This window comes from Topomyia yanbarensis, chromosome 3 (genome assembly GCF_030247195.1).
Source record: "Topomyia yanbarensis strain Yona2022 chromosome 3, ASM3024719v1, whole genome shotgun sequence".
Lineage (NCBI taxonomy): Eukaryota > Metazoa > Arthropoda > Insecta > Diptera > Culicidae > Topomyia > Topomyia yanbarensis.
The window spans coordinates 30,595,936-30,623,219 of record NC_080672.1 but is presented as its reverse complement, the minus strand read 5'-3'; the positions used below and the strand labels follow the sequence as shown (position 1 = coordinate 30,623,219).

The window sequence follows — 27,284 nt, the reverse complement described above, 5'->3', positions numbered from 1 at the left end:
TCTGTGCAACGCGCGCGCGCGTCGGCTGCGCGATTCGGCTTCCTTATCATTTCACGGTCGACCTTTGCTTTAGTGCAGTCCGAGGCCGATGCGATGCGCTTACAACTAAACTGACGCAGTCTGTATAAGAAGGTACACAACAAGGTATGTAATCTGATCTTTGGAGAGAGTGCGCTTTCGACGAGTTTAAGCGACAGGGACAAAATGCGGAACAAACGCTTGAGAGTATCATAACAATCATCAGTAGTAGCTTGCGATCTGCTTCGTGATGAGCGTTCTAGTTTTGATCGGTGTTCTAGGTGGGTTGGGAATCGGATCCACTGGCGCTACTGAGCAGGAAGTGAACCCCTGCTCGGTGATATTTGGTGATGGATCCTCCGGAGTGGGTGTTTTGAATCGAACTTTCAACGGAGTTCCCTATTGTGAATATTTGGGAATAAGGTATGCAGAGCCGCCGGTTGGACAGTTGAGGTTTAAAGTGTGTGATCCGTGTTGTGTGCTGTAGCTGGTGATTTCAAAGTTGTTCTGATTTCAGAGTCCATTTCTTCGAGTTCCCAGAGGTCTCGAGAATTACACTAAAGTGGGAAACATATGTGCACAGCTAGATACGCTCGAAGTGGCTACAAATGTTCTAGGAGACGAGGATTGTTTGTTTCTGAACGTGTATAGTCCAGCAATTCCGAAAGGTTCCGAACCTAACCGCAAGTATCCCGTACTAGTATATATCCATGGAGGCAGTTATGCAATCTGGTCCTCTCAAACCGATATGTTCGGTGTTGATTTGCTCATCGAGAACGTAATCAGCTGATACGAACGATTTTACAGCCAAGAAAATGAAACAAGTTTACATCTTTCAGGAAGTTGTAATCGTCAGTTTCAACTACCGATTGTTCGTCCTAGGATTTCTCCGTCACCCGGATTTCAACGTCAGCGGAAATTTCGGTCTGAAGGATCAACTCTCTGCCTTGCAATGGGTTCAGCAGTTCATCGAACCTTTCGGTGGCGATCCCAGTAATGTGACCATCATAGGGCAGAGCGTTGGAGCTCACTCGGTCACCTATCATCTCTATTTGGAACCGTTCAGTGGACTGTTCCATCGAGCCATTGTCATGTCGGGCTCCCTTCTAGCACCATCCGCAATGATTTACGAACCAGAACGTTTCACCCCTAAATATTTGAAAGCAATCAACATCTCCACAAAAGAACAACTGATGAATGCTCCATTCCAAGATCTGTTTCTACGATTCCCCCAACACAGACGATTTGTGTTCGCCTCCATTGGCCTTCCCATCTTCCTTCCGACGGTTGAAGATGTAAGCGATCCGGCTGCTCTTGTCACGAAGCCCGCACATGAACTGATCCTAAGCGAACCGATCAATCAAGTCCCACTAATGATTGGAATGACCGCGGCGGAGTTCGTTCCGTACTTCAGCAGTTCACAACAATTCAGTGCCGATGAAAATTTTCCGAATCGAGACAAAGGGAAATCACTAACGTTAGTTTTGAATATGCTTCGGACGGCCAATGTCCTAACTAAAAGGATCGATCCGAATGGTGCCGGACGCCATTTTTATGGTAAGTTTGGTGATTTGGCAAATATGTATTATCCGGTGAAAAAACTCCTAAGTCAGCTTCATGAGCATGGGCCCTACCAGGCTCCCATTTACCACTACCGATTCGAATTTGATGGAAAATTCGGAAAGTATAAGAATCAGTATTACAAGGAAGATTTGGACATGAGCTACGGAGGAGCCATGCACGGGGACGATTTGGGTTACCTGTTTTCACCGTACAATCTAAGAGAGGCTTTGGCTAATCGAAGTGAGTTCGAGACTGAATGGAAGGTGGCGGAGATAAACGTCGAGCAGATTGGCAATTTCGTAAAATATGGGTTTGTATCGGCTTGTAGTTGAAGAAAATACTAAATCATTTGCCCTCATTATTTTTTTTTTTTTCAGGAATCCAACGCCGAATTATAGTGAAAGGGTGACAGTTTTATGGCAGCCTTTCAATGGAAATAATTCGGTTCCTCAGTACATGAACATCAACGTCGAGAATGAGATGCGAAAAGATGACGATTCCTCGAATTTGGTATTTCGACTCTGGAAGAAAGCACATAACTGTTTGTTTTACTACGAGTGTTTACCGGTTCAGGATCTGCATCACCGAATGGCGCAGCTCTTGGAACTGAACCGTACTGATGTAAACCTGGAAGGCATATTTGATGATGATAATATAACGTGAAGCAATTTACTGAATGGCCTTTTCCTTTAATTTTTTATTTCGTTAATTTGATAATGCACTACAAGGCTCGTTTTCCTGGACCTTCACTTGTCTCCAGTCATGAGGCACAGTGTTACCCTCAGGAAACTTGTTAAATAACTTAAACAAGCGTCTCTTGGCTGAGTCTGGCAGATTCTTCAACAAGTTGAATTTGATTCTGTCTGGTCCTGGGTCTTTATTGTTACATGATAAAAGAACAAGTGAGAACTCCATCATCGAAAAAGGTGTTTCGTACGCGATATCGTGAGAGGACGCGATACGGCGAATCTTCTGCTCCGGGGCGGAATCTGGACAAACCTTCTGGTGAAATCAAATATCCAACTTGAACATTCCACGCTCTGGTTAGTACTGTTTCGGTTTTGCATACGCCGGGTCGTGCCCCATAGAGTTCTCATCGATGTTTCTCTCGTTAGTCCGCCAACGAACCGGCGCCAGTAACTATATTTCTTGCTTTTCATCAAACTCTTCGGCGTAATTTCGATAGCCAGCGAGTAACCCGTCGTCCTGGAAAGTTTTATATGTGACGGCCTTCTCCACGTACATGTCTGATCACTCTTTGTCTCTATCTTTAATTATCAGCAACAATAATGCATAGAAAAAAGTTTTAGTTTCTCCTGCTGTCTATATGCTAGTTTTATTTTGGATTTTGTCTCATTGGTCTCAAAAATCACAGAGAAAATAAAGCTACAGAACCGTTTTCGAATAACGGATTTATTCGATAATCAGATTTGTTCGAATTGGCCGAGTCGGTCAATAAAGTACTCAGGTATCAAAAGAAGGGGATTGGTTGGGTTGATATCTGCGTGAAACTTCTTCCTCACAGATTAAACACCACTTTCCAGTTTGCTGAAATCTGAATGAACAACCGATTCGTTCAGATCCATTTTTAATGAACAGTTTGATATGCCACATAATGATTCTGGACCAACAAATCTGACTCGCAAATAATTTATACGCATTGTTAGAATAAAAATAAATTTCCCCTAACTCATTAATTTTAGATTCCGCTGGCATGAATCCCGTTCGGAGCTTCCCAGCTAAAATTACCCCGTATTGAAATTGATTTCAATTATCGAACCGGTACACACTAAAGCCAGCTTACAATTATAATCTTTTGTGCTGAACACCCACACGCCGATATACTCGCAATAGATGAACGAACGAGCACTCGTATACATTACTGGCTCTGGGCAGGAATAAAGAGTGGAAAAACTAAACAATTAGTCGATGCGTTCGTGCGTTGGCAGATTATGGCTGATTGGTTCGAACGAAAGCTGTTTCCAAACTCCTCCATATTTCCAGCGAAAATGTGTCCTATACATGGGGGAATTATGGGCTAGATGAGTAAGTGACAAGTTTAGATTTTCTTATTTTCAAAGGTTGTGTCGCACTCGGGGCCAAAGGGAATTATTTTCATACTGAAAAGTTTCGGTAGACAGATCTACTATGGACTGTTACTGTGAAAGAATTCCAGGGATACATAATATAATATGTGGGGATTGACAAAAGAGAAAAACTTTAATAGTTTCGACTGTATTGAAGTTACATCTTGAAATTCTTGGAGTTCAGCGCTACATTTAGTCATTTGGACCGGGATTTAAACAATCTGGACAATAAACTAGAAATAAAACTATATCTTTAAGAACAAGTTTTTCAAAACTTAATCAGTGCTCTATTAATGCACTTCATTTTGATGAAATAGTCAGTGTTTGTTTATGCATATGTGGAATGGACTTTGGTCAAATGTCAGTTAAGTACTTTATCAGAAAGTGGTACTCCACTTCCTGGTAATCAATTTTTTTTCCAATGAAAAAGGTCAACATTTTTAAATCTCTCTAACTCTGGGTAAACTTGATGAACCTTAATACTGTTTAATTTCTATGTAAGGGCTTTGAATGTGGTTGAAAATAGAATAAACAATTTGGATTTATGGATTAAAATATTCATATTTTATACATTATATACATAAAAAAAAACATTAAAAATATTCATGCTTTAACTTAAAAATTATGATTTTAAAAACTTTACAGCTCTCTGCAACAACCTAATTGAGGATGGATATGTGTAGATGAAATTGAGAGTAAACATAGAACTATAATCTTGGGCAATACTAATTCCCCAAAAGGGAAACTTGGATAGACACAAAAACACAAAACCTAACTTAAATTAAGTGTTGAGTGTTTCAAATTCATCTCGTCAGTAACTAGCACCAACTGGGTGTCTAACTAGTTAGAAGATCTAAACTAGTACCCAGTGTTGGCACCCTCTATGCGGTAACAGGTGGACTTAAAATTTTCTAACCTAAACATAACTCGGATAATGTGCTACAATTTTTCTGAACAAACTATTCACGCAGACATCACTTCGTTAAAAGTTTAATAATATCTTTCGACAAAATTTGATTGACTAGCAGTCTTAGACAAAGTGGTAAAAATTAAATTATCTTTCTTATTTTCACTTACAGTGATAATACAATGTATACAGTGCCACCTAGCGGCGAAAATGCGACCTAGTGGGTTTTCTCCATGTAAATTGTCGAAAAATCCCATACAAACTTAACACACTTGTCCGATTTACTTCAACTTTGGTACAAGTACTTCTGGTGGAACTAGGAATCGACTAAGGGGTGGGGTGGATAGGGGTCATTTTTTTCTTGTCACTCTATTATACCTACTGCTCGGGTGGTCACCAATTTTTATTGTACGAGCAAGGCTGTCGTCGATGTTTGGTCCGGAGTCGTACCATCCCCGCGGTCTTACTCGGTGCAACCGGGCGATCCGCGGGAGAGGGTTGCCGGTGACCTCCTGGTGTGTGTTGCTTGCGATGGTGATCAGGAGGCATTCGTCGAACGATGTCTTCTCCAAGAAACTATATGTCAATTTGAGAGCCACCCTGACTGCTTCTCAGCGGCTGGCTAGTAGAGCGGAACATGGTTATATGAAAAAAATAAAATTTCGCTCCGAGTAACTTTTTGGGTCCCATTTAGCTCCCAGAACAACTCTGCAAATTTTTAGTTCGATCGGTGAAACTATATTTTTGCGCCCACGGTTTAAAGTTTACATGGGATTTCGTATGGGGAAAACGTCTTTTGCAAATTAATTCTTCCAAGAGTCACCCGTTACCTCCTAAAAACAATAGATGTATGATTTTTATAGGAAATTTGTCAAGGAAACAAAGTCTAGAAGACCACAAAACGATCTGATGCTTGTGGAAAAAGTTATTAAGCAAAAACCGATTGATGCCCTGAAGATTAATGATTTTTTTTTTATTTCGATTATAGAGGTTTTAACCTTAAGGTCATTCGCCTCTTCGGGTTTGAAAAATCTCTTGTGAAAAATTTCGAACCCTATGTGCGGGGTCGGGACTCGAACCCAGGTGCGCTGCGTACAAGGCAATCGATTTACCAACTACGCTACGCCCGCCCCCTTAATGAAAATTTTACTTTTCATAGCATCACTGCTGCTGACGGTCGAATTATATACAAAATCTTTAATTTTCTCTTATTATTTACAAAAGAAGACTCAATTTATCCCTCAAAACTTTTGCGAATTGGCCAAAGAGTATAGAAAAATGATTTAGACACATTAAGAGAAGATCAAAACAAAATTGCATATAATTGAACAACCAACAACAGTGGTGCAAGAAAAAATGAATATTTTATCAATCGTTAGAGCATCAATTGGTTTCAGCTTAATAACTTTTTTCTCAAGCGTCAGATCGTTTCGTAGTTTTCGAGACTTTGTTTCTGTGTTAAATTTCCTACAAAAGCCATATAACGGTTTATTTTTAGGAAGCAATGGGCGACCCCTGGAGGAATTATTTTGTGAAAGTTAATTTTCCCATATAAAATCCCATGTAAACTTTAAACAGTGGGCGCAAAAATATAGTTTCAGGGATCAAGCTAAGAATTTGCACAGATGTTCTAGGACCCAAATGGTACCCAAAAAGTTGCTCGGAGCTGGAATCTATTTTTTGTCCCACCCTACTGGCTAGCACTACGACCATCACACAGGCTGCTTCGGTAAGGGTACTCGGTAATATCTCGGAGGCTAACCGCACCATTCTGTGGTATAGGGGCCCGAGGATGTTGGAGAGTCCATCCAGGTTTCGATAAGTAAGCTACATCACGTAAAATATTATATTGTGTATTAGGGATCATCCGACGTACAGTGCTGTTCAACGGTTGTTCTTAGGGTGGCAGAAGCAAATCGTACAGACCAGCCACTTTCTGCTCTCGCAATCTTTTTTCAATCGTCGGAAATAGGGCATCATGGTTAATTTCCGATCGAGAACAACTGGTTCCTTTCGGAACAGAACTACAATGTTGTTGAGGCGACCAATAGGTAGTTGGCTGGGTGATATGTGCTGTAGTATTGTTATAGCGCACTTTTCTGCTGCGATGTTGAAGCCGATCGCCTGGAGGGATGTCTTTGTACGCCGGATGGTTCTCCCGAGAGCCATCAAGATGATGTGAAGAATTACTTCATCCTAACAAGGAATAGGGCCACAGCTAGTACTGATCCTAGTGGCACTCCGTTGGTCACGCAAAACTCGTCGGAAAGGTTTACCTTTATGCCCCATCGCTTCAGTTCTTCTAGTACACTGAAACCTCCATTTACGTACTCTTTTTGCCTTTTCCAAGTTCGTAAAAAAAGTCTGGGTACACTACGAAGTTGCATACAATTTAACATATTCGTAGCTAACTGCTACTAATAAATGTTGGGTGTCGAGTAGCACAGGTAGAGCAGCGGAACACAGATAACTTACGTATGCAGTAGCGGAACAGAACGGTGATCCAAACTGGTAAGCATGCATTGCATTTATCGCTCATATGAGTAAATGCGCCCGGATAATTTGCTACTGCGACAATAAAAACTCACATTTTCGCACAAAAAGTTATTGGCACTCACACAACTTCTCCGGATAAATACAACGTGTTATTTCTCCGGATAAATAAAACAGCCGGAGAATGAGTGAATGAGTTTATCACGGTATCCTTTTTGAGTTCCCTGCTTTGCTGTCGTTATTCCAAAACACGATAAAACAAGTCTATCATACTTCTTTGCCGCTTTTCTTTGTAATTAAGAGTATTTTTTGAAGTTTTAATTGATTTTCACGAAATTAAAATTTTATCACCTTCTCCGGTGAGAAGGAAAAAGTCAAATAAATTTTATCCGGAAAATCATTCTCACGCTATTTGTGGAGACGGAGAATTTTGCGACTCATCTTATCTCGGAAAAGTTGGACATCGGATAAGCTACTTCTCGCGTGAGTGAGAGAGAATTACAATGCCTGCTGGTAAGGTTTTTCTTTTCTTCCACAGGCAACTGATGGACTTCGGAGATTCGACGATTCCTTGCAGCAACTCAGGTACATACAGCATTCATACTATGTATTCCTATCGTTTAATTCACTACTTTATTCTTCTAACCTAACTATCTATACTAATTTCTATAGTTTAACTTCACTTCTTGAAAATTATCTCGCACTGACTAACTCACTTCTCGCTGGTATGACGTTTTCCGAACAGCTGATGACTAAGAGGCGCGACCACGGACGGCGGGAGCCAGCTACAGATGATTGCTACCACGGTTTTGGGCACCGATGAAACTCGATGAACGATGGAGCCATTCGTGATCCGCATGCGCCGCTGATATATAGGTGGCGCCTTTACAAATTTTCGTTGTGCACGAACATTGGGTATTTTCGGAATAAGGTTAACGAGTGCATGACGGAAATCGATGTCTTGAGCCATTTTGAAATCCAAGATGGCGACTTCCGGTTTAAATTGGTTTTGCCGGCTCTCATGGTAAAGACGGTAAGTTCTCGGCCGCCTCAGCGAGAAGTACTTCCCTCTTTATATAGCCTAACATCCATTTTTGCTTGAATCCGGGTCTCTTATCAGAATCTTGTTAACCCTTTCTTGATCTACTTTTTTCTACCGTATATAGGGTTCCAAAGCTATTTTTCCTTAAAATAGTTAGTGTCATGAAACATGAAAAACTTGTTTTAATAAAGATAAGTGCTTCTTTCGCAGTACTAGAATCTGCTTAATATTAATCGAGTCCGACCGGTATATTTCACATCCTTGCTCTCACTTGAGTACTATGGCTCCAAAAGTGTCATAACTCTCCCTACTTGGTAATCTATCGGAAAAAAAATAAAAAAAAGGAACCATAGAAAAATATTTCAACAGCTTCAGTGCATTTAGATGATCGAATAAAAATACATCCGATTTTATCAATGTCCCTATTTGGTCAGCCCAATATAAACAAAAAGGCTGATAAAAACGGATTTTCGCTGTACTATAAAATCAGAAAGGGATATAAGACTATGTCCAGGTACCAAAGAAGAATGTTTTAGTAGCTTCGGTTTATTAAAAAGAATGATAAAATATATCCCGATTTTATCAAGGTCCTCTTTTTGTCAGCCTAAAATACAGCGACAGGTTGATAAAAACAGGTCTTTATCGTACTGGTCAATTCCATTCCAAAAATTCCCATTTCGCCGGGTTATCGATATTACTCAACCGGAAGTCGCCATCTTGGATTTCGAAAAGGTTCCAATAGTCCATTTTTGACATCTACTCATCAAACCCGTTCCAAAAATATGTACCCATATTGTTTTTTTTTATTCAAATCGTTTATTTGATAAGGCACGTTGCGTTAGCTTAAAGGTGCCAATTTTGTTTTGTTTTACATTTTAAATTGCTTAAAACTAGGGGATTACATATTGATTTTTTTAAAATGAAACTAATGCGATTTTATAGCTATCTTATATATCTACACAAGGGGATAATATTGTTTTCGTAAGATTAGGGGGGCCATTTAGTTTTTGTGGCAATATGGTTTGACATTTTTATCAGTGAGATTATTGGAGCAAATAATGTTTAATTAAGGGGGACAATTTTTGACGACTAACTTAAAACTAGGAATAACTAGAGGGCATGATTGAATTTTGTAAAGATTCGTAATTATAGTTATTTTTGTGGGTAGTAGAGTTGGGCAATTTCAACGAGATTATATAATATAATAGTTAAAACTAGAAGAGACAAGAAGAGCTAAATGCTTCGTGATGATATTGGGGGGGGGGGGTAGGGGTGTTACTTCTGGGTATAAGAGTCAGGGGAGGGAGGGTAGACAAAGATGGCAGGGAGAGAAAATTATTTCAGTTTCAGGCATCGTGAGATCAACGGATGGATTACAAACTCGGGTGGCCTTCATCAGGGGAATCATGTACTGGGACGCCGCGGCCGGGTGGTCCTCCTCAAGATGGCAGGGGTTTTTCCAGACGATTTCGTAGTACGGCTCAGATGTGGATCGGCTACATTTCGAGTTAAGCGTGTTATGTTCGTGCCGTAGGTCCCGTGTTTGTTGGCTCATTCGATACAGATGGTTTGATACAGGTGGAAGAGCGTTCTGAGAATGATAAGGAGATAACAAGGGGCAGTTAGACTTGTATATTGATGGTTTTCACAAAGGTGTATATAAGGGACATATAGAGAACATCGCGGCTTGCCAGCACATCTCGAACCGGGACGTTGGTTGGTCTTCCTCGGGCCCGCAGGGTATCCATTAGCCGAGACCTAGCGGAACTGTACTCGGTGCACGCCCAGACAATGTGCTCGATGTCGTGATAGCCGTCGCCACAAGCGCAGATACCACTATCCACGAGCCCAATACGCCGGAGATGTGCATCCAGCGTGTAATGGTTTGCCATGAGTCGGGACATCACACGAATGAAGTCACGACCCACATCCATCCCCTTGAACCAAGGTTTCGTCGATACCTTAGGGATTATCGTATGTAGCCACCTTCCCAGCTCTCCACTGCTCCACGAAGTTTGCCAACTTTCGAGGGTTCTCTGATGAGTAATACTGAAAAATTCGCTGAAGCAAATTGGTCTTTCGTAAACGTCTCCTTCTAAGGCACCCACCTTAGCTAAGGAGTCTGCCTTCTCATTTCCCGGAATGGAGCAATGAGAAGGGACCCATACCAAGGTAATCTGGAAAGAGTTGTCAGATAAAGCACTCAGTAGCTCCCGTATTTTCCCCAAAAAATACGAGGAGTGCTTGCCTTGTTTCATCGAGCGAATAGCGTCAATGGAACTGAGGCTATCCGAAACGATGAAGTAATGGTCTGCGGGTAATGTTTCAATGACTCCAAGGGTATACTGAATGGCAGCTAGTTCTGCGGCGTAAACTGAAGCAGGGTCACTGAGTTTGTAGGAGGCGGTGAACTTTTGATTGAAAATACCGAAGCCAGTGGATCCTTCGAGGTTTGATCCGTCAGTATAAAACATCTTAGAACAGTCGACTTCTCGGAATTTATTATAAAAAATGTTTGGAACCACTTGTGGGCGTATGTGGTCCGGAATTCCACTAATCTCGTCTTTCATGGATGTGTCGAAGAAAACAGTAGATTCAGAAGTATTTATGAAATGCACACGGTTGGGATTGTAAGAAGAAGGGTTAATATTCTGCGCCATGTAGTCAAAGTACAGGGACATGAAACGGGTCTGAGAATTGAGCTCAACAAGCCTTTCGAAATTTTCAATCACGACCGGGTTCAAGATATCGCATCGAATGAGCAATCGATATGAGAGTTCCCAAAATCGATTTTTCAACGGGAGAACGCCCGACAGCACTTCGAGACTCATCGTATGGGTCGACTGCATGCACCCTAAGGCGATACGCAAACAACGATACTGAATTCTTTCGAGTTTGATGAAATGTATGTTCGCGGCGGAGCGAAAGCAGAAGCATCCGTATTCCATTACCGACAGTATCGTTGTTTGATACAACCTAATTAGGTCTCCTGGGTGGGCACCCCACCATGTTCCGGTTATTGTACGAAGAAAGTTGATCCTTTGTTGGCATTTCTGTTTCAGATACCGAATATGGCATCCCCAAGTACCTTTCGAGTCGAACCAGACCCCTAGATATTTTACTGTGAAGACCTGAGCGATAGTTTGACCCATTAATAGAAGCTGTAGTTGTGCTGGTTCACGCTTCCTTGAAAATACAACTAGCTCAGTTTTCTCCGTGGAGAATTCGATACCCAGCTTAATAGCCCAAGCAGACAAATTGTCCAGGGTATTCTGTAATGGTCCTTGTAGATCGACAGCTTTGGGTCCCGTAACAGACACCACGCCATCGTCTGCAAGTTGCCTTAACGTGCAGGAATTGTCAAGACATTCATCAATGTCGTTGACATAGAAATTGTATAAAAAGGGGGCTTAGACATGAGCCCTGGGGAAGGCCCATGTAGCTAAATCGTGATGTCGATAAGTCACCATGCGAAAAATGCATGTGCTTTTCCGACAACAAGTTTAGTAAAAAGTTGTTTAAAGTCGCTGAAAGACCATGCTGGTGCAGCTTCTCTGAAAGAATGTTGATCGAAACTGAATCAAAAGCCCCCTTAATATCTAGGAACACTGATGCCATCTGCTCTTTGCTAGCATAGGCCATTTGAATTTCAGTTGAGAGCAACGCAAGACAATCGTTCGTCCCTTTGCCTTTGCGAAAGCCAAATTGTGTATCTGACAGTAAGCCATTTGCTTCGACCCAATTGTCGAGGCGGGATAGGATCATTTTCTCGAACAACTTCCGGATACAGGATAGCATTGCGATCGGACGGTACGAATTGTGGTCGGAGGCTGGTTTTCCTGGTTTTTGGATGGCGATGACCTTCACTTGTCTCCAATCGAGTGGGACAATGTTAGCCTCGAGAAACTTATTAAATAAGTTCAACAAGCGTCTCTTGGCAGAGTCAGGCAGATTCTTCAACAAGTTGAATTTGATTCTGTCTGGCCCCGGAGCTTTATTGTTACACGACAAGAGAGCAAGTGAGAACTCCACCATCGAAAAAGGTGTTTCGTTCGCGCTATCGTGAGGAGACGCGGCGCGGTAAATCTTCTGTGCCGGGGCGGAATCCGGACAAACCTTCTTGGCGAAATCGAATATCCAACGGTTTGAATATTCCACGCTCTCATTAGTACTGTTTCGATTTCGCATACGTCGGGCTGTTCCCCAAAGAGTGCTCATCGATGTTTCTCTCGTTAATCCGTCGACGAACCGGCGCCAATAATCGCGTTTTTTGGCTTTCATCAAACTCTTCATTCGCTTGTCTAACGTCGCGTACTGTCGAAAACTGGCGGGTAACCCGTCGTTCCGGAAGGTCTTAAACGCGGCGGCCTTCTCTGCGTACACGTCTGAGCACTCTTTATCCCACCAGGGATTGGGAGAACGTTTTTGTATGTTCGCGCCGGGTACTGGCCTAGTCTGAGCTTGATTCGCGCTGTCGAGAATCAAGCCAGCCAAAAAGCTGTACTCTTCCTCCGGAGGAAGTTCTTGGGTAGATTCGATGTTGTCGGATATCGCGGCAGCATAGCTCTTCCAATCGATATTTCGTGTGAGGTCATACGAAATATTGATTGATTTCAATGGCCTTGAACCGTTATTGATTGAGACTACAATCGGCAGATGGTCGCTGCCGTGGGGATCAGGAATTACCTTCCACGTGCAATTTAACCGCAGCGATGTTGAGCAAAGGGACAAGTCTAAGGCGCTCGGGCGCGCTGGAGGAGCAGGAATCCGTGTCATTTCACCCGTGTTTAAAATTGTCAAATTGAAGTTATCGCAAAGATCCTGAATTAAGGAAGACCGGTTATCATCATAGAGGCAACCCCATGCTGTACCGTGAGAGTTAAAGTCTCCTAAAACTAGTCGCGGTGCTGGCAGGGATTCTAAGATGTCTTGTAGCCGTCGGTGCCCAACCGCGGTGTTGGGGGGAATATATATGGAAGCTATGCAAAGGCTTTTGCCTTTGGTTGTTACTTGACAAGCGACAACTTCAATACCTGTTATCGAGGGAAGGTTAATTCTGTAGAAGGAATAGCACTTTTTGATCCCCAAAAGCACTCCTCCATAGGGGGTGTCTCGATCCAGGCGAATAATATTAAAGTCGTGGAAGTTGAGTTCTATGTCGGAAGTTAACCAAGTTTCACATAATGCAAATGCATCGCAACTCAAATTATTTATTAAAATTTTGAAGGAATCGATTTTCGGGATGATACTTCTGCAATTCCACTGTACAACAGTGACGTCAACGCACGGGGTCAGCGCCCGCGCAGACGGAAGAAAGCAATAAATGTGTTACAAAAGACAAAAACCACTTAGCTTTAAACTGGTGTCCAACGACGAACCGATCCAGCTTATACAGCTGGCTATTGTTTAATCCTCACACGCGAACAAAAGACTGAGGACCGAACCGAACTGGCAAAATAACCTTGAATGCGGATTAAAACTATTCTTTATCGCCTCACACAGCACTACGGACTAGAAAAAACAACCTCTGTCTCGATGGAGAGCTCGAAAACGAATGATGTACCCATATTGTTATGGTTACCCTTATCGATAATAATACTCAACCAACGAATTTTAACAAGAATGTGAAGCAAACTGTTTTGACGAAGTATATGCCAAATGACGAACACTTTTTTACGAACTAATTCAATTCACGAACCCCCGGTTTGGTTCGTTAATGTACACCTTCGTGCAAGAGGGTGTTGTAGGCACGTCGTGCCGATGTTGGTGTGAAGGCTTTGTCCAAAATTTAACCGAGGAAGCCTAGGTGGGTTCCAGTGCCGAGTCCCTTCCGTAAGGAAAATTGGCATGGGTTTGGTCGGTTGACCATTCTCTACAGTGTCTCCTATGTTCATGACAGCAGGCTGATTGGTCTGATGTGGGATGGGAACCAAGTAGGCCGTCAGGCTTCCCTGGGGCAGCACCTAGAGAGCGGTGAGTTAAAATCGAGTGAAATCTGCGTTTTCTCCAAGGTCTGTGATGGTGGTGTTATTTGCTACTAAGAACTAGCCATCTTGTAGGTGTTTTCCACTGAGCGCATTGACCCGTCTCCACAGCTCCGTAGTTGTGGAGTCCGGATGAATGCCGTCCACGAAGTTGGTTGAGCTGGATTAATAGCCGCATGGATTATTTTCTTTGCGGCGTTCCTGAGCGACCTTAAGCTATCCGCTCTTTAGTCACGGAGTGGGTTTGTTTTTTGAAGGGTAGACGAGAGTGCTTTCCGGTACGCTTCGATGGCGGTTGCGACTTCTGGATTCCATTAGTGTACGACTCGGCGTGGTGGTGCCCCGCTGATTCGGAGGATACTTCCGCTTCCGTCGGCGTTGTCGTACAACCAACTTCGGCGCCGGGTGGTTTTAAGTGGGAGCGGTTGATGAGTATTTCGATGGGAAAGTCATTACTTCCAGCCGTGTCGTTGGCTGCGGACCAGCTACATATCCCGGCGATGGAGCTGAAAGCGAAGGTAACGTCGATGGCGGAGGCGGTGTTACCGCGGATGGACGTATTGCTGCCGTCATTGAGTATCACGGCATCGACTTCTTTGATGAATTGGAAGATCTCGTTGCCTCGGCGGCAGCACTTGTTGGAGCCCCAAGCCGTGTGGTGAGCGTTGAAGTCCACCAGGACGACGAATGGAGCTGGAGTCTGGTAGATCAGGCTGCCAAATTGATTCTTTATGTTGGTGACCCCCTGTTGGAGGTAGATGCATACGATGGAGTAACTGACGAGGGCCGAGATTCTCCTGGCGACTACGATCAGATCAGTGTTGATAGGGAGATGGTTTGATGGTTGTTATCTTCTCTTGCAAGTTCCCACTGGTATCGATTTCCGAACCAATGGGAAGGGTCAGTACCGTTGTGTAGTTGCGTTTCCTGGATGGAGAAGCAGAGTGGCTCGAGGCGGACAATGAAGTTCACTAGATCTCTAGGGCGAGCGAAGAGCGTTCTAGTCTCGGGTTGTTGTTCATCGAAGTGCTAGAGAGGCTGTGTGATGGGCCACATGAAACGGATAGGCAGCCGTACAACTGGTCGGGGTGAGAGTTGTCTTTGGTTGGACTTACCAGGAGGAGAGCCAGACTTCCCGCACCAGTAGCCGCCGGAGACTCGTCGGTAGAGGCCAGTGCTTCCGCGGACGGGGCCAGTGCAGTGCAGAGGACTTTCTCCCGGATCGTGCGTTCCGTACCTTCCTTGGAAAGAAGTTCTAAGCACTCATCCGTTCTCGTGAGGTGGAATGATGGTGTAAACTTACCCGGGGGTAGCTGGGACCTCTGCACCAGAAGCCACCGGTGGCTCGTCGGTGAAGTCTGGTGCACCCGCGGCTGGGGCTAGTGCAGGGAGGAGGCCTTTTCCCTACCGTTCCTGGATTTAGTGTTCGCTGTTGAGAGTTGTGACTCCATGGTTGAGGTACGAAAGGTTCGTTCTAGAGTACAGTTTGTTGGTGGTGTTGTTCGGTAGACTACTGGGTGCCAGAAGCATCCAGTTTATGCGGGAGATTAATTTGTTCTACTCTAGCCATTGCTGATCTGGGAAATACACGTTTCATCAACAGAATTTATTGTACAGCAACTAAAAGATATCAAACACATTGGCTTATAATCGCCTATAGCGAACTCTGAAATGGACACTAGCACTATAACCACTAGGGTCTCCCAAAATGACATCATGCCAAGAAAGTCATCGGGCTCACGTCTTATATTAAAGATTAGGGTATTAGGAGCACTTAAGTTTTCAGTGTGAGTTTACTAAAACACTGGCATTAGTTTATTATTTTTATGTCAGGGTTCCAATTTGTGCCTGCTTCTACCAAGCTATCCTCAACTTTTTATGCATTTCTTTATTCTTCTGAAGATCCATATAGAGAAGTTTGGTCATTTAGTTTGTGTAATTCTGTACACATAAGAGAACTACAGCTTTCGAATATGTTTGCAATTAATTTCGCTGAAGTATTCCAGAATGGAATCAATCTATTTCATACGGGGTGGATTAAAAGTTTACTACAACTGAGCGTAAAAAACGTAATTCCGTAGGACTTAGCAAAACAAATCTTATAATCTGTAGACATATATTTAGGAAATCAACTTGTAGAAAAATGTTAAATTATACTAGATTTAGGCGCAATCTTAGACTTTAAGCTCACATTTCGAATATAATAAAAAAGAAAGCTAATAGTATGCTTGACTTTAGCTATAACTTTGAAGCGACTTACACAATTAAATCTTCATACAATACATATGTCAGATCAATTCAGGAATACTGCACCATAGTAAAGTGTCCATGCACCTGTATGAAGAACGCATTTAATCAATCCAAAAACAATTTCTCTTATATGCCCTCAATTGGACCGAATTCCCTCTTCCATCATATTAAGCACGATGTTTGGTAATTAGCATACAAACACTTAAAGAACGCCGCGAATTTGCAATGATTTATCTTACTAAAGACATCATTTCCTAACGCGTACAAACTGCATCATTACTTTTGCAAGTCACATTTTATGCAAGGAGCCATAATTTAAGAATTAATAAATTATTTTTGGAAACACCTTACAAAAATTAATTATCTAAAAAACAAACCGGTCAATCCGATAATGCATCAATTTAGGCAAAAATTTTGAAAATATTGACCTTACTATGTCCAGAAATAAATTAAAAGTATCTTCAAACTGTGGAAATAATGGAACTGTTTGATGAATAAATAAATAAGATATTCCATCTTTTGTAATACATTTTTTTACATTTTAAAACATCAAAAATAACACAGTTCCACAAAATAAAATAACTAGAATATATTAAAGCTGCATATTATTTTTTGGAAATAAGTAGCAAAATGATTAATTGCGTTTTCAGTTTGTCTCTCGTACGTCTTCCGCAAACGAGAGCGACTGGGGTTGTTTATAAATTCGAGATAAATAGGTGTTATTATTCTTGAACCATTCAATAAGCTTTACGTAAATTGTAAAATAATAATATTCCCTCCAAACACTTAAACTTACTGAATTTAATTATTACCGTTTTGCTTGTTATAAACTTTAACTATTTCCAATTATATGATAATTAGATAAATTTTACTTCCATATTTCACCGCATAGAGGGCACCAACACCAATAATTGAAGGAAGAGTGGTAAAATAAGGACATATTAACAAGAATTACTGAAAAAGGTTAGTTCTATAACTTTGTAGAAAACATTAAATTTCTATCTCTTTCCATTGAAAAGTTAGTGATGGCGCCCCCTATGTGGTAAAATGTGGAACTAAATGCTAAATTTTCTTCAAACGCACTACTCAGCTAAACTTAACCATTATTTTGCAAAAACTAGTTTTTTTGAGAATCTATTACTGCTTCTCCAATATGTCGTGGCTGTCGTGCTATCTTATGACAAACGTCATTTTGGGATAAATTGAATTAGATATGCCATATTCAGAAGAAACATGATGAGGAAGTATGAGTTTTTTGCTTCAAGTCACTGTATCTTGGGATTGACTCAAGTTATATTAAAGTTTCAGATGCTTTTCTGTGAAAAAAAATATCTGGGGAATACAGTGGCATAATAATTTTCAAAATAAAGATATATGTATTGCGATAAAAATGCAGCTTTAATTTTAAACTGGAAATATCGCGTATTTGGCAGCACTGTAACCAATTATTACTTTTTTTCCTAAATTCCTTGACCATTACAATGCGTCTCTTCGATTGTTTCTAGACCAACTTAAGCCAAATATATGAATAAAAGTTAATAAATGATGCTTTATTTGTACATAAAATTTTCCGTGCACAATTATGACACGTATGAGTGCGAATTATGTTCACATTTTTAGCAAAAACTCTCAATATAGTCAACTGATCTTTGTAATGTTTAAGAGATTAATACAGAATAGCTAGAAGCATCAATTCTCTGATTTAATTCTGCCATTTATAACTTTCAAGATATTCAATCTCAAACTTTAAAAAATCGTTTTTCTCAAAATGTACTAAATGGCGCTTGTCATAAGATAGCACAACATGGCGATGTGCTATTAGGTCCCATGTACCATAGGCTCATTAAAAGTTTAATAACTTCTCCCAAAGACTTTAGATTGATTAGCAGTCTTCGACAAAGTTGTAGGCAATGAAACTATATCCCTTACTTTCACTTGCATAAACTGACGTACACAGTGCCACCTAGCGGTGAAAACGTATGGTTGTCGGTTTTGTCCGTGTTAATTGTCGAAAAATCCATTTTTTATTCTTGTCAGTCTAATTTATACGTTTGGGTTAAAAGGAAGTAAATTTCTATGAATCTATTAGCTCACAAAAATACATTTTTTTTATGGATATCATAAAGTCAGAACCATACAGCCGAATTTATTTTCAAATAATTTACCAGAATACCAAGATTTTAGTTAAAATCTAGCCAAGTTGATTTAAAAACAACTTCAAGAGTTCATTGAAATAAGCTTCTATTTAGCTTATTTCAATATCTCAGATAATTGCAGTAGATATTTTTATCGTATATCCTTTATCTTACCTCACTATTCCATTAAGTGTTACTTCTGTTAGCAAGCTAACAGCAGGATTTCCTTCTGTTCTAACAGCTTTCAAATAGTGCAAGAAAGACTAATTCGATAACAATAGAAAAATATTGAATAGCCAAGCATCTGATTGATAGACACAGTGAATTATGCAAAAGGCGCCCATGTCGACAGCCATATATTAAATTTCCATTCCCAGCGACAGACCAATCTCACATGAATCCCATTTGCATGATATTCCGGTCCAATTACACTTCTTTCCCATTTGGCTACTCTGCCTTTAAACAACATATCAAAATTCATGAACTATTCTTCGCAAAGCTGCCCATTTCCCCCGAAGCACTTTGCAAACTATCTCCCATATGGTTGTTGGAAGTAAATCCTTGCCACAGCCTCAGAACATCAGCAGCACCCGATCGCCCGCCCAATGGAGGAATACGGCGGCGGGTGGGGCAGACCAGCCACAAACACTCGATAACGAGCTCTTTCGGTTCCAAAATGCATAACCGGTCGGTGCTAGGCTCTCCGGGCAGAAGAAGCTCTTTCCGGGAAACTTTGTTACCGACCGTAGGCCCCCCGGGGAGCCTCGGATCCTTACCCGACTAGTAAAGCTTGGAAAAGTTGACCAAAAAAAGAAACTGACGCTGCAGAGTCGTTTCGGAAGATTATAATGAACAAATATTGCATCGTTCGGCTAGTGCCTGGAAGCTGGAAGTCTCCATGCCTGAGTTGGTGCCCAAGAACAAACGTCTTGCACTCGGTACGGGAAGGCAAACGATGAAGGCGGCAAAAAACGGAGGCATAAATTAAATAAATAGATAAACATTACCCCTCGGAGACGGTCGAACAGGAGTCGGCCGGTTTGGTGATGGGAAGAAGGATCGAAAAAGCGGAAAATTTCACTTCCGTCCTTGCGGTTTCCGCATCAGCAGGATCTGTTGGATTAAGAAATTTAAACATCGAACATTTGCCGGCCGCAGTTTCCCTCCGGGCTAGTGTCTAGAAACATCTTGAAAATGGCTTTAAAGTGACCGCTGCCGGTTTGGTTATTTTCAAGTGGAAAATTGAGTCAAATTATTCATTTTGATAAAGGGCGGAGCCGACGGTCCGAAAATCATGTTGTGTTTCCAGTACACTCTGTGAACGGTGAGGTCACACAAAAAAATAACGAATGACAGTCAATTATTTTCCTGGTACTGATTAAATTTAATTAAACGCAATGCAATAAGCGCGTGGAACAGAGCTTCCAGAGGAATCCGGAGGGAATAAACAACGGTTTTATATGCTCGTAGCCACACATGAGCGATTGGCAGGGATTAACTCCAATTAGGCGAATGGATTGTGCAGTTTCGCTGTCTCCGGGTCGAGTTCCACTCTGCCAGTGATGGTTGCGTTCGGAAAACAGAAACCACCGGAAAGTTACTCCGCTCAATCGGCCACCTCCCCCCGGGAGAGCCTTGGCAACCGAAATCAATGGAACAGTCGGATATTCGGAGAATGCTTTATTTTTTTATGACCCTATTTGTATGTACTTAATGATGTTTCATTTTGTATTCGAACTGGTTTTTAATGAATAACAGGAATAAATATGCACAATAGAGTTCAGGATTCGATCCCGTAATTTCAAAAGCCTACATAACAAATAAATTGCACAAATCGGAATACCAGCTTTCGGAAACCTCATTTGCTGAACTTTTCGTCCAAACTTTTAAAGCCGACCGAGAAACATTTCTATACCCACAAAAGTGCTACATTCCGGTGTACAACTAACAGTTTAGTACAAAAAAAACCCTGCACAACGTACCGTCAAAACCACAGCTTTTGCACAACAGTTTGTCTTTCCGCTGTCGTCGTCGTCATCGTTGTCGTTGTTGGAAAGTAGGTCCAGTCCGAATCCGGCCAGCCGGGCGACCGACAGAAATGCCCTTTAGTATGTGGACAGCCCCCCATACAGTTGCTCTGCTATAAATACGAACTGATTTTGACTGACAAGTGCCAGATGGAGATGTAGGTGGATACGATCCTTCGGGCAGGTCCATTTCGTTCATCATGTTTCATTCAGTTTGATACGAGCGACGTTATAGTTGGTATATGGTTTCTGTTTCTGTTGTTGCTACGACATCATAAGGGAGTTTGTCTGAACTGAAGCAACCATCCCGTTCGAGTTGATGGGCGTTTGGGAAATCCCACTGGTGAAACTCTTTGCGTTGTAGTCTTTTTTTTCTTCTTCTGTCTCCCTCTCTCTCTGGTATGATGCAGCCTCATATTTCATGTAATATTTTTAATTTATTGTTCTCCGGTTCGCTTTCTGCATGACATGTTTCGTTTATACGGAAGTTTTTGTGTGTCAAAACTGTTTGGTGAACCAAGGAGGTGTGTGGGGTACAATATTTATAGAGAAAGTTTTGCGAGCAACCAAAGTTTCGTTTTGTTTAGCACTCGTGTGGTATTTTGGCTCTGGAATTATTGGGCGAAGGAATTATTTTATTGCCACTTGCAGTGGAAAATATATCGTCGGACGGAGAGCAAACATCCTCCGATAGGTATGCTGGAAAATGTCACATCACTTCCGGAATGTTCATGTGAATTCTCCAGAGTTGAAAGTTTTGAATAGAAGGCAGCAGTTTCAATTTCAGTAGAGATGGTATTAGGAACGGTGTGGGATGGATGTTCGTTTTGATGGTTCGAAAATTATTAATGCCTAGTTTTAGAAACTGGAATTACTCGGTGGACTGGTTTAGTAGCTTTTCAAAGTACCATATGCATATGCATTGATGCGCATAGAATAGAAAAATCATTTGTCATTACACGGAAAAAAATTGTTCCAAAATCAAGAATAAAGTACCATGAATTCTGGAACAACCACGTTTTTACGTTACGAAAACAGGACTTTTTTACTTTTTTTACGAAACATTTTACAGCTATCTTAAAACAAAATATACAGTTTGGTATATAAAAGGGGGAACAAATATTTATGAGAAATTTCACAGATATCTCAAAACTAGGGATACAATTCTATTTACAAGATGGGGGACAATAGTTTTAATGAAGAATAAAATTAACTGCTATCTTAAAACTAAGAATACAGAATACAAATTTGATTTTTTTGAAGGAGCCTTATGCTTGGTTAAGATATTCAAAGGGTGGCTTATTTCCATTATCGGTGTAGCAGCAGTTGTATCAAGGACAGGAGAGAGAAGGTGTACATGATGATATGGAGAGAAGAGCAGAACTTATAACTTTCAGTAGACCATCGAGTACCGGGTTGGCGGATGGTATCCTTCAGACCCGCGGGAAAGTTATCAGACCATCGAGTCGCTCTCGCTTCAGCTTCCTTCTATGCAGGGCGATGGCGGTCGCTTAGTAGCACTCTGGCACTGGTCGGGTCTACAAGGAAGGACAGGGAGCTTCTGGAAACGAGAAATAAGAGAGGGGCTAAATTGGGATGTTTATCGTTAAAATAAAGATGTAAATAAGGGACATATAGGGGAGATCTCGATTTGCCAGCATATCTCGAACAAGGACATTGGGTGGTCTACCTCGGGCCCGAAGGGAATTCTTTAACTGAGACCTGGCGTCACAATACCCGGCGCATACCCAGACAACGTGATCGATGTCGTGATAGCCCTCGTCACAAGCGCACAGACTACTCTCCGCAAGCCCAATACGCCACAAATGCGCATCCAAGGTGTAGTGGTTGGACATAAGTCGGGACATTACACGAATAAAATCTCGACCCACATCCATCCCTCTGAACCAAGGCTTCGTTGATACCTTTGGGATAATCGAATGTAGCCATCTTCCAAGCTCCCAATTGCTCCACGAGGTTTGCCAACTGCTGAGTGTCCTCTGACGACAAATACTAAAAAATTCGATGAAGCAGATTGGTCTTTCGTATATGTCACCATTTAATGCGCCCACCTTTGCTAATGTCGGCCTTTTCATTGTCCGAGATAGAGCAATGAAAGGGAACCCAAACAAAGGTAATCTGATAAGATTTTTCAGATGACGTACACAAGGACTCCCGTATCTTCCCCAGGAAATATGGGAATTGCTTTTTGGGCTTCATCGCACGAAGAGCCTCGATAGAGCTGAGGCTGTCCGAAACGATGAAGTAGTGATCTGTGGGCAGAGTGTCGATGATCCCAAGGGTGTACTGAATTGCAGCTAACTCTGCGACGTAAACTGAAGCGGGATCATTGAGCTTGAATGAAGCGGTGATAGTATTGTTGAAGATACCGAAGCCAGTGGACCCATCGAGATTTGATCCGTCAGTGTAGAACATTTTGTCACAGTCGACTTCTCGGAATTTATTATAAAATATATTGGGGATCACTTGCGGGCGTATATGGTCCGGGATTCCACGAATCTCTTCCTTCATGGATGTGTCGAAGAACACAGTAGAATCAGAAGTATCTAGGAAACGAACACGGTTGGGAGTATATGAAGAAGGGTTAATGCTCTGTGCCATGTAGTCGAAGTACAAGGCCATAAATCGGGTTTGAGAATTAAGCTCGACGAGCCTCTCGAAGTTTTCAATCACCAACGGGTTCAGAATGTCGCATCGGATGAGCAATCGATATGAGAGTTCCCAAAATCGATTTTTTAGCGGAAGAACGCCCGCCAGCACTTCGAGACTCATCGTATGGGTCGAGTGCATGCAACCCAAGGCAATGCGCAAGCAACGATACTGGATTCTCTCCAGTTTGATGAAGGGTATGTTCGCAGCGGAGCGGAAACAGAAACACCCGTACTCCAGCACCGACAATATCGTTGTTTGGTATAACCTGATCAGGTCTCCTGGGTGGGCACCCCACCATGTTCCAGTTATTGTTCGGAGAAAATTGATCCTTTGTTGGCATTTCTGTTTCCGATACCTAATGTGACATCCCCAGGTACCTTTAGAGTCGAACCAGACCCCGAGATATTTAAATGTGAAAACCTGGTTGATCGTTGCACCCATTAATAGAAGCTGGAGTTGCGCCGGCTCACGCTTCCTAGAAAAAACAACCAAATTAGTTTTCTCCGTGGAGAACTCAATACCCAGCTGAAGAGCCCAAGCAGATAAATTGTCCAAGGTATCTTGTAATGGTCCCTGTAACAGAGACCACTCCGTCGTCTGCCAGTTTCCTTAGTGTGCATGAATTGGCAAGACAATCGTCAATGTCATTCACGTAAAAATTGAAGAGTAGGGGACTTAGACATGAGCCCTGGAGAAGACCCATGTAGCTAAATCGCGATGTTGTTAAATCGCCATGCGAAAAGTGCATGTGCTTTTCAGACAACAGGTTTAGCAAAAAGTTATTTAAAATTGGTGAAAGACCATGCTGGTGCAGCTTCTCTGACAGAATGTTGATAGAAACTGAGTCAAAAGCCTCCTTAATATCCAAGAAGACTGAAGCCATCTGCTCTTTGTTAGCATATGCCATTTGGATTTCTGTAAAAATCAACGCAAGGCAATCGTTCGTCCCTTTGCCTTTGCGGAAGCCAAATTTTGTATCTGACAGTAAGCCATTTGCTTCTATTGTCGAGGCGAGAGAAGATCATTTTCTTCTTCCGAATACAGGACAGCATTGCAATCGGTCGATACGAGTTGTGGTCGGAGGCTGGTTTTTGGATGGCGATGACTTTCACTTACCTCCAGTCATAAGGGACAATGTTAACTTGTTAAATAAGTAAAATAAGCGCCTTTTTGCAGTATCAGGCTGATTTTTCAGCAAGTTGAATTTAATTCTGTCTAACCCTGGGGCGTTATTGTTGCATGACAAGAGAACAAGTGAGAATTCCACCATCGAATACAGTATTTCGTTCGCAGTATCGTGAGCAGACGCGGCGCGGTACGTTTTCTGTACCGGGACAGAGTCTGGACAGATCTTCTTGGCGAAAGCGAATATCCAGCGGTTTGAATATTCCAAGTTCTCGTTGGTACTGTTTCGGTTACGCATACGTCGAGCCGTACCCCAAAGAGTGCTCATCGCTGTTTCTCTCGTTAACCCGTCGACGAACCGGCGCCAATAACTGCGTTTTGACGTAGGACTACGTCCAATTTTAAACGCATATAATTCAGCCATCTCACGATAAATTTTCAATTTTTTTGCACATATCGCCCCGAAATTCTTCTAAGAATAGATTCGAATAGATAAACGCAATGATTTTTGGTATCATGGCAGTAAAAGTTTAAATGATGTACAACCTAGTCAAAATATCACGCATTTACACACAGAAGATAGCGCTTCCCAAGTCCGGCACGACAGATTTGTGTACCTAGCGCGCTACGCTTCTATGAATGACGTCATCTTCGACTATTTAAAGAACGGATTTGGCCAGACAAGCTCAGTTGCCTGTTGAACGGGACGCGGAGCAGATCACTGCGCTGTGTGTTTTCACAACAAGTGTAGCTAAGTTAGAAGTCCGATACACTGGCTGTGAAGGTACGTTACCCAGTGCCCTCCAACACCCGACTGAGCTTGTCCATTCAAACACTATGCTTTCTTTTGTGTTGTGCTCGTTTCCAGCACACAAGTTTGGTTTATACATGAAATGTGATTATATTGTCTAAAATTTGATTTTCCGCGTACAGCTCTCTTTGTCTCACCACAGTGTGGGAGACTGTCCTTGTGTATTCGCGCCCGGTGCTGGTTTAGTCTGAGCTTGATTCGCGCTGTCGAGAATCAAGCCAGCCAAAAACCTGTACTCTTCCTCCGGAGGAAGTTCTTGAGTGGATTCGATTTTAACGGATATCGCGGTCGCGTAACTCTTCCAATCAATGTTCCGTGTGAGGTCATACGAGACATTGATTGTTTTTGATGGTCTTGTACCGTTGGCAATTGAAATCACGATAGGCAAATGATCGCTACCGTGGGGATCAGGGATCACCTTCCACCTGCAATCTAACTGTAGCGATGTCGAGCAAAGCGGTAAATCCAACGCGCTTGCGCGTGCTGGTGGTGTAGGAATCCGCGTCATTTCTCCCGTGTTTAAGATGGTCATGTTGAAATTGTCGCAAAGATCTTGGATTAATGTTTATCTATTATCATCGTGGAGACAACCCCATACCGTACCGTGCGAGTTTGTCTCCTAGAACTAGCCGCGGTGCCGGTAAGAATTCCGTGATATTACAAAGCGTTCGGTGCCCTACCGAAGCTCTAGGAGGAATGTAGATGGAAGCAATGCAAAAGTTTTTGCCTTTAATTAGAACTTGACAAGCGACAATTTCAATGCCTGGTGTCGAAGGGAGGTTAATTCGGTTGAAAGAATAGCACTTTTTGATCCCTAAAAGTACTCCTCCATAGGGGTTTTCTCGATCCAGACGAATTATATTAATGTCGTGGAAGTTGAGATTTATATAGGAAATTAACCAAGTTTCACATAATGCGAAAGCATCACATTCTAAACTATTTAGTAAAAATTTAAAGGAATCGATTTTCGGGAGGATACTTCTGCTGTTCCACTGTAGAACAGTGAGCGAATCGGTGACCTCGTTCGATGATTTAGCCATTGAAGGATACGATCGCTGCAAGGAGGGGCCATTTTGTAGTCAACTGCTTCAAAAATGTTTGCACTATAGGGAGAAAACGTATCAGAAGGCTTTTAAGAGGATCAGTAACATTGAAAGCTGTGAAAATTAAGTCCACTATGTCAGAAAATTTCATTAGTCCATTACTGGACTGAGTATCTGTTTGAAAAAGAGGAACACTTGGGGTTTCTGGTGTCCCTGGAAGTGGTGGGTGCTCCTTGTTTGAATTAAAATTTCCAAATCCGGGAGCAGATTGCTTCGGGTTTAAGACAGCAGTTTCATTGGATTTATTAGATGTTGTTGGCGCACTCTCAGAGGAGGACATCTTTGGGCCCTTACGAGGTAGTCTAGGAAAGGCTAGAGTTCTCCTCTTCCTGGACTCCCCCGGGTTAACGAGAGATGTTGAGCAAGAGATCTGAGGGTCGTCAGATTTTTGCTCAACGCGAGCCAAACCAGCAAAGGGATTTTTAGACAGGACAGATTGCGAAGCATTCTTTGGCATTTCTGCATAAGAGCGCCTCGAGGGAGCGTTTAATTTTATCTCCACGCTGTTTGTTACGTATCGGTTTCGTAACGTTCTTATTGTGGTGGTGGGGCCACACTGTACCCACCAGCTATTAGGGTCGTTTCACGGTTGTCTCCTGGAGAAATTCACACTGGGGCGGACTTTTCTTCCCACACCATGGTCACTGAGCGAATCGTGATTAATTTTCGGCGGAAACAAGTACTTAAATGAATGCACTGTAAACAAAATGGACGACACAACTTGTATATACAGACCATACACTTTTTATTTAACTCTACTATTTTTTTGATGTCGCGACTTGAGCCAGAAGGGCTATTAATAAAAACAAATAAATTTATTACTTGCTTTTTATTCGACGAAAACTTTCTTCTGTCGATACCGTTGCGATCGGGATGACGTTGGTCGACTTGCAGCTGGCTCGATGAGGCGCGGGCTTCGACGGTGGTGCAGTAACCTACGGACGATAGCGACGGGGGACTCCTGAAGAAGCAGCAACTCGGCCTATTTGTAGCGGAGGCCTGCGTTTCACTTTTGGGCCCGGAGAGTGGTACAATGCGCACTTTATCTTCTACACGAGTGTCTAAC

General features: G+C 42.2%; 2 protein-coding genes across 4 annotated transcripts in view; one reads left to right on the top strand and one right to left on the bottom strand.

Annotated features, from left to right (window-relative positions):
* LOC131686697 (uncharacterized) overlaps positions 1–27,284 on the bottom strand; it is a 1,014,555-nt gene that overhangs the window by 675,725 nt on the left and 311,546 nt on the right. The gene's annotated exons all lie outside the window — the stretch shown is intronic.
* LOC131686698 (juvenile hormone esterase-like) lies at positions 5–2,253 on the top strand. Its single transcript, XM_058970605.1, has 4 exons — positions 5–478; positions 536–796; positions 858–1,891; positions 1,959–2,253. The coding sequence occupies exons 1-4, from the start codon at positions 269–271 to the stop codon at positions 2,242–2,244; spliced, it is 1,791 nt and encodes a 596-aa protein (XP_058826588.1). The 5' UTR covers positions 5–268; the 3' UTR covers positions 2,245–2,253.

What these genes read in the sequence shown, in the direction of transcription:
- LOC131686698 (XM_058970605.1), top strand. Translation starts at nt 269, where the DNA reads ATGAGCGTTCTAGTTTTGATCGGTGTTCTAGGTGGGTTGGGAATCGGA. An exon ending in TTGGACAGTTGAGGTTTAAA is followed by an intron (nt 479 to 535) that starts GTGTGTGATCCG and finishes TTCTGATTTCAG; the next exon opens with AGTCCATTTCTTCGAGTTCC. An exon ending in GGCAATTTCGTAAAATATGG is followed by an intron (nt 1,892 to 1,958) that starts GTTTGTATCGGC and finishes TTTTTTTTTCAG; the next exon opens with GAATCCAACGCCGAATTATA.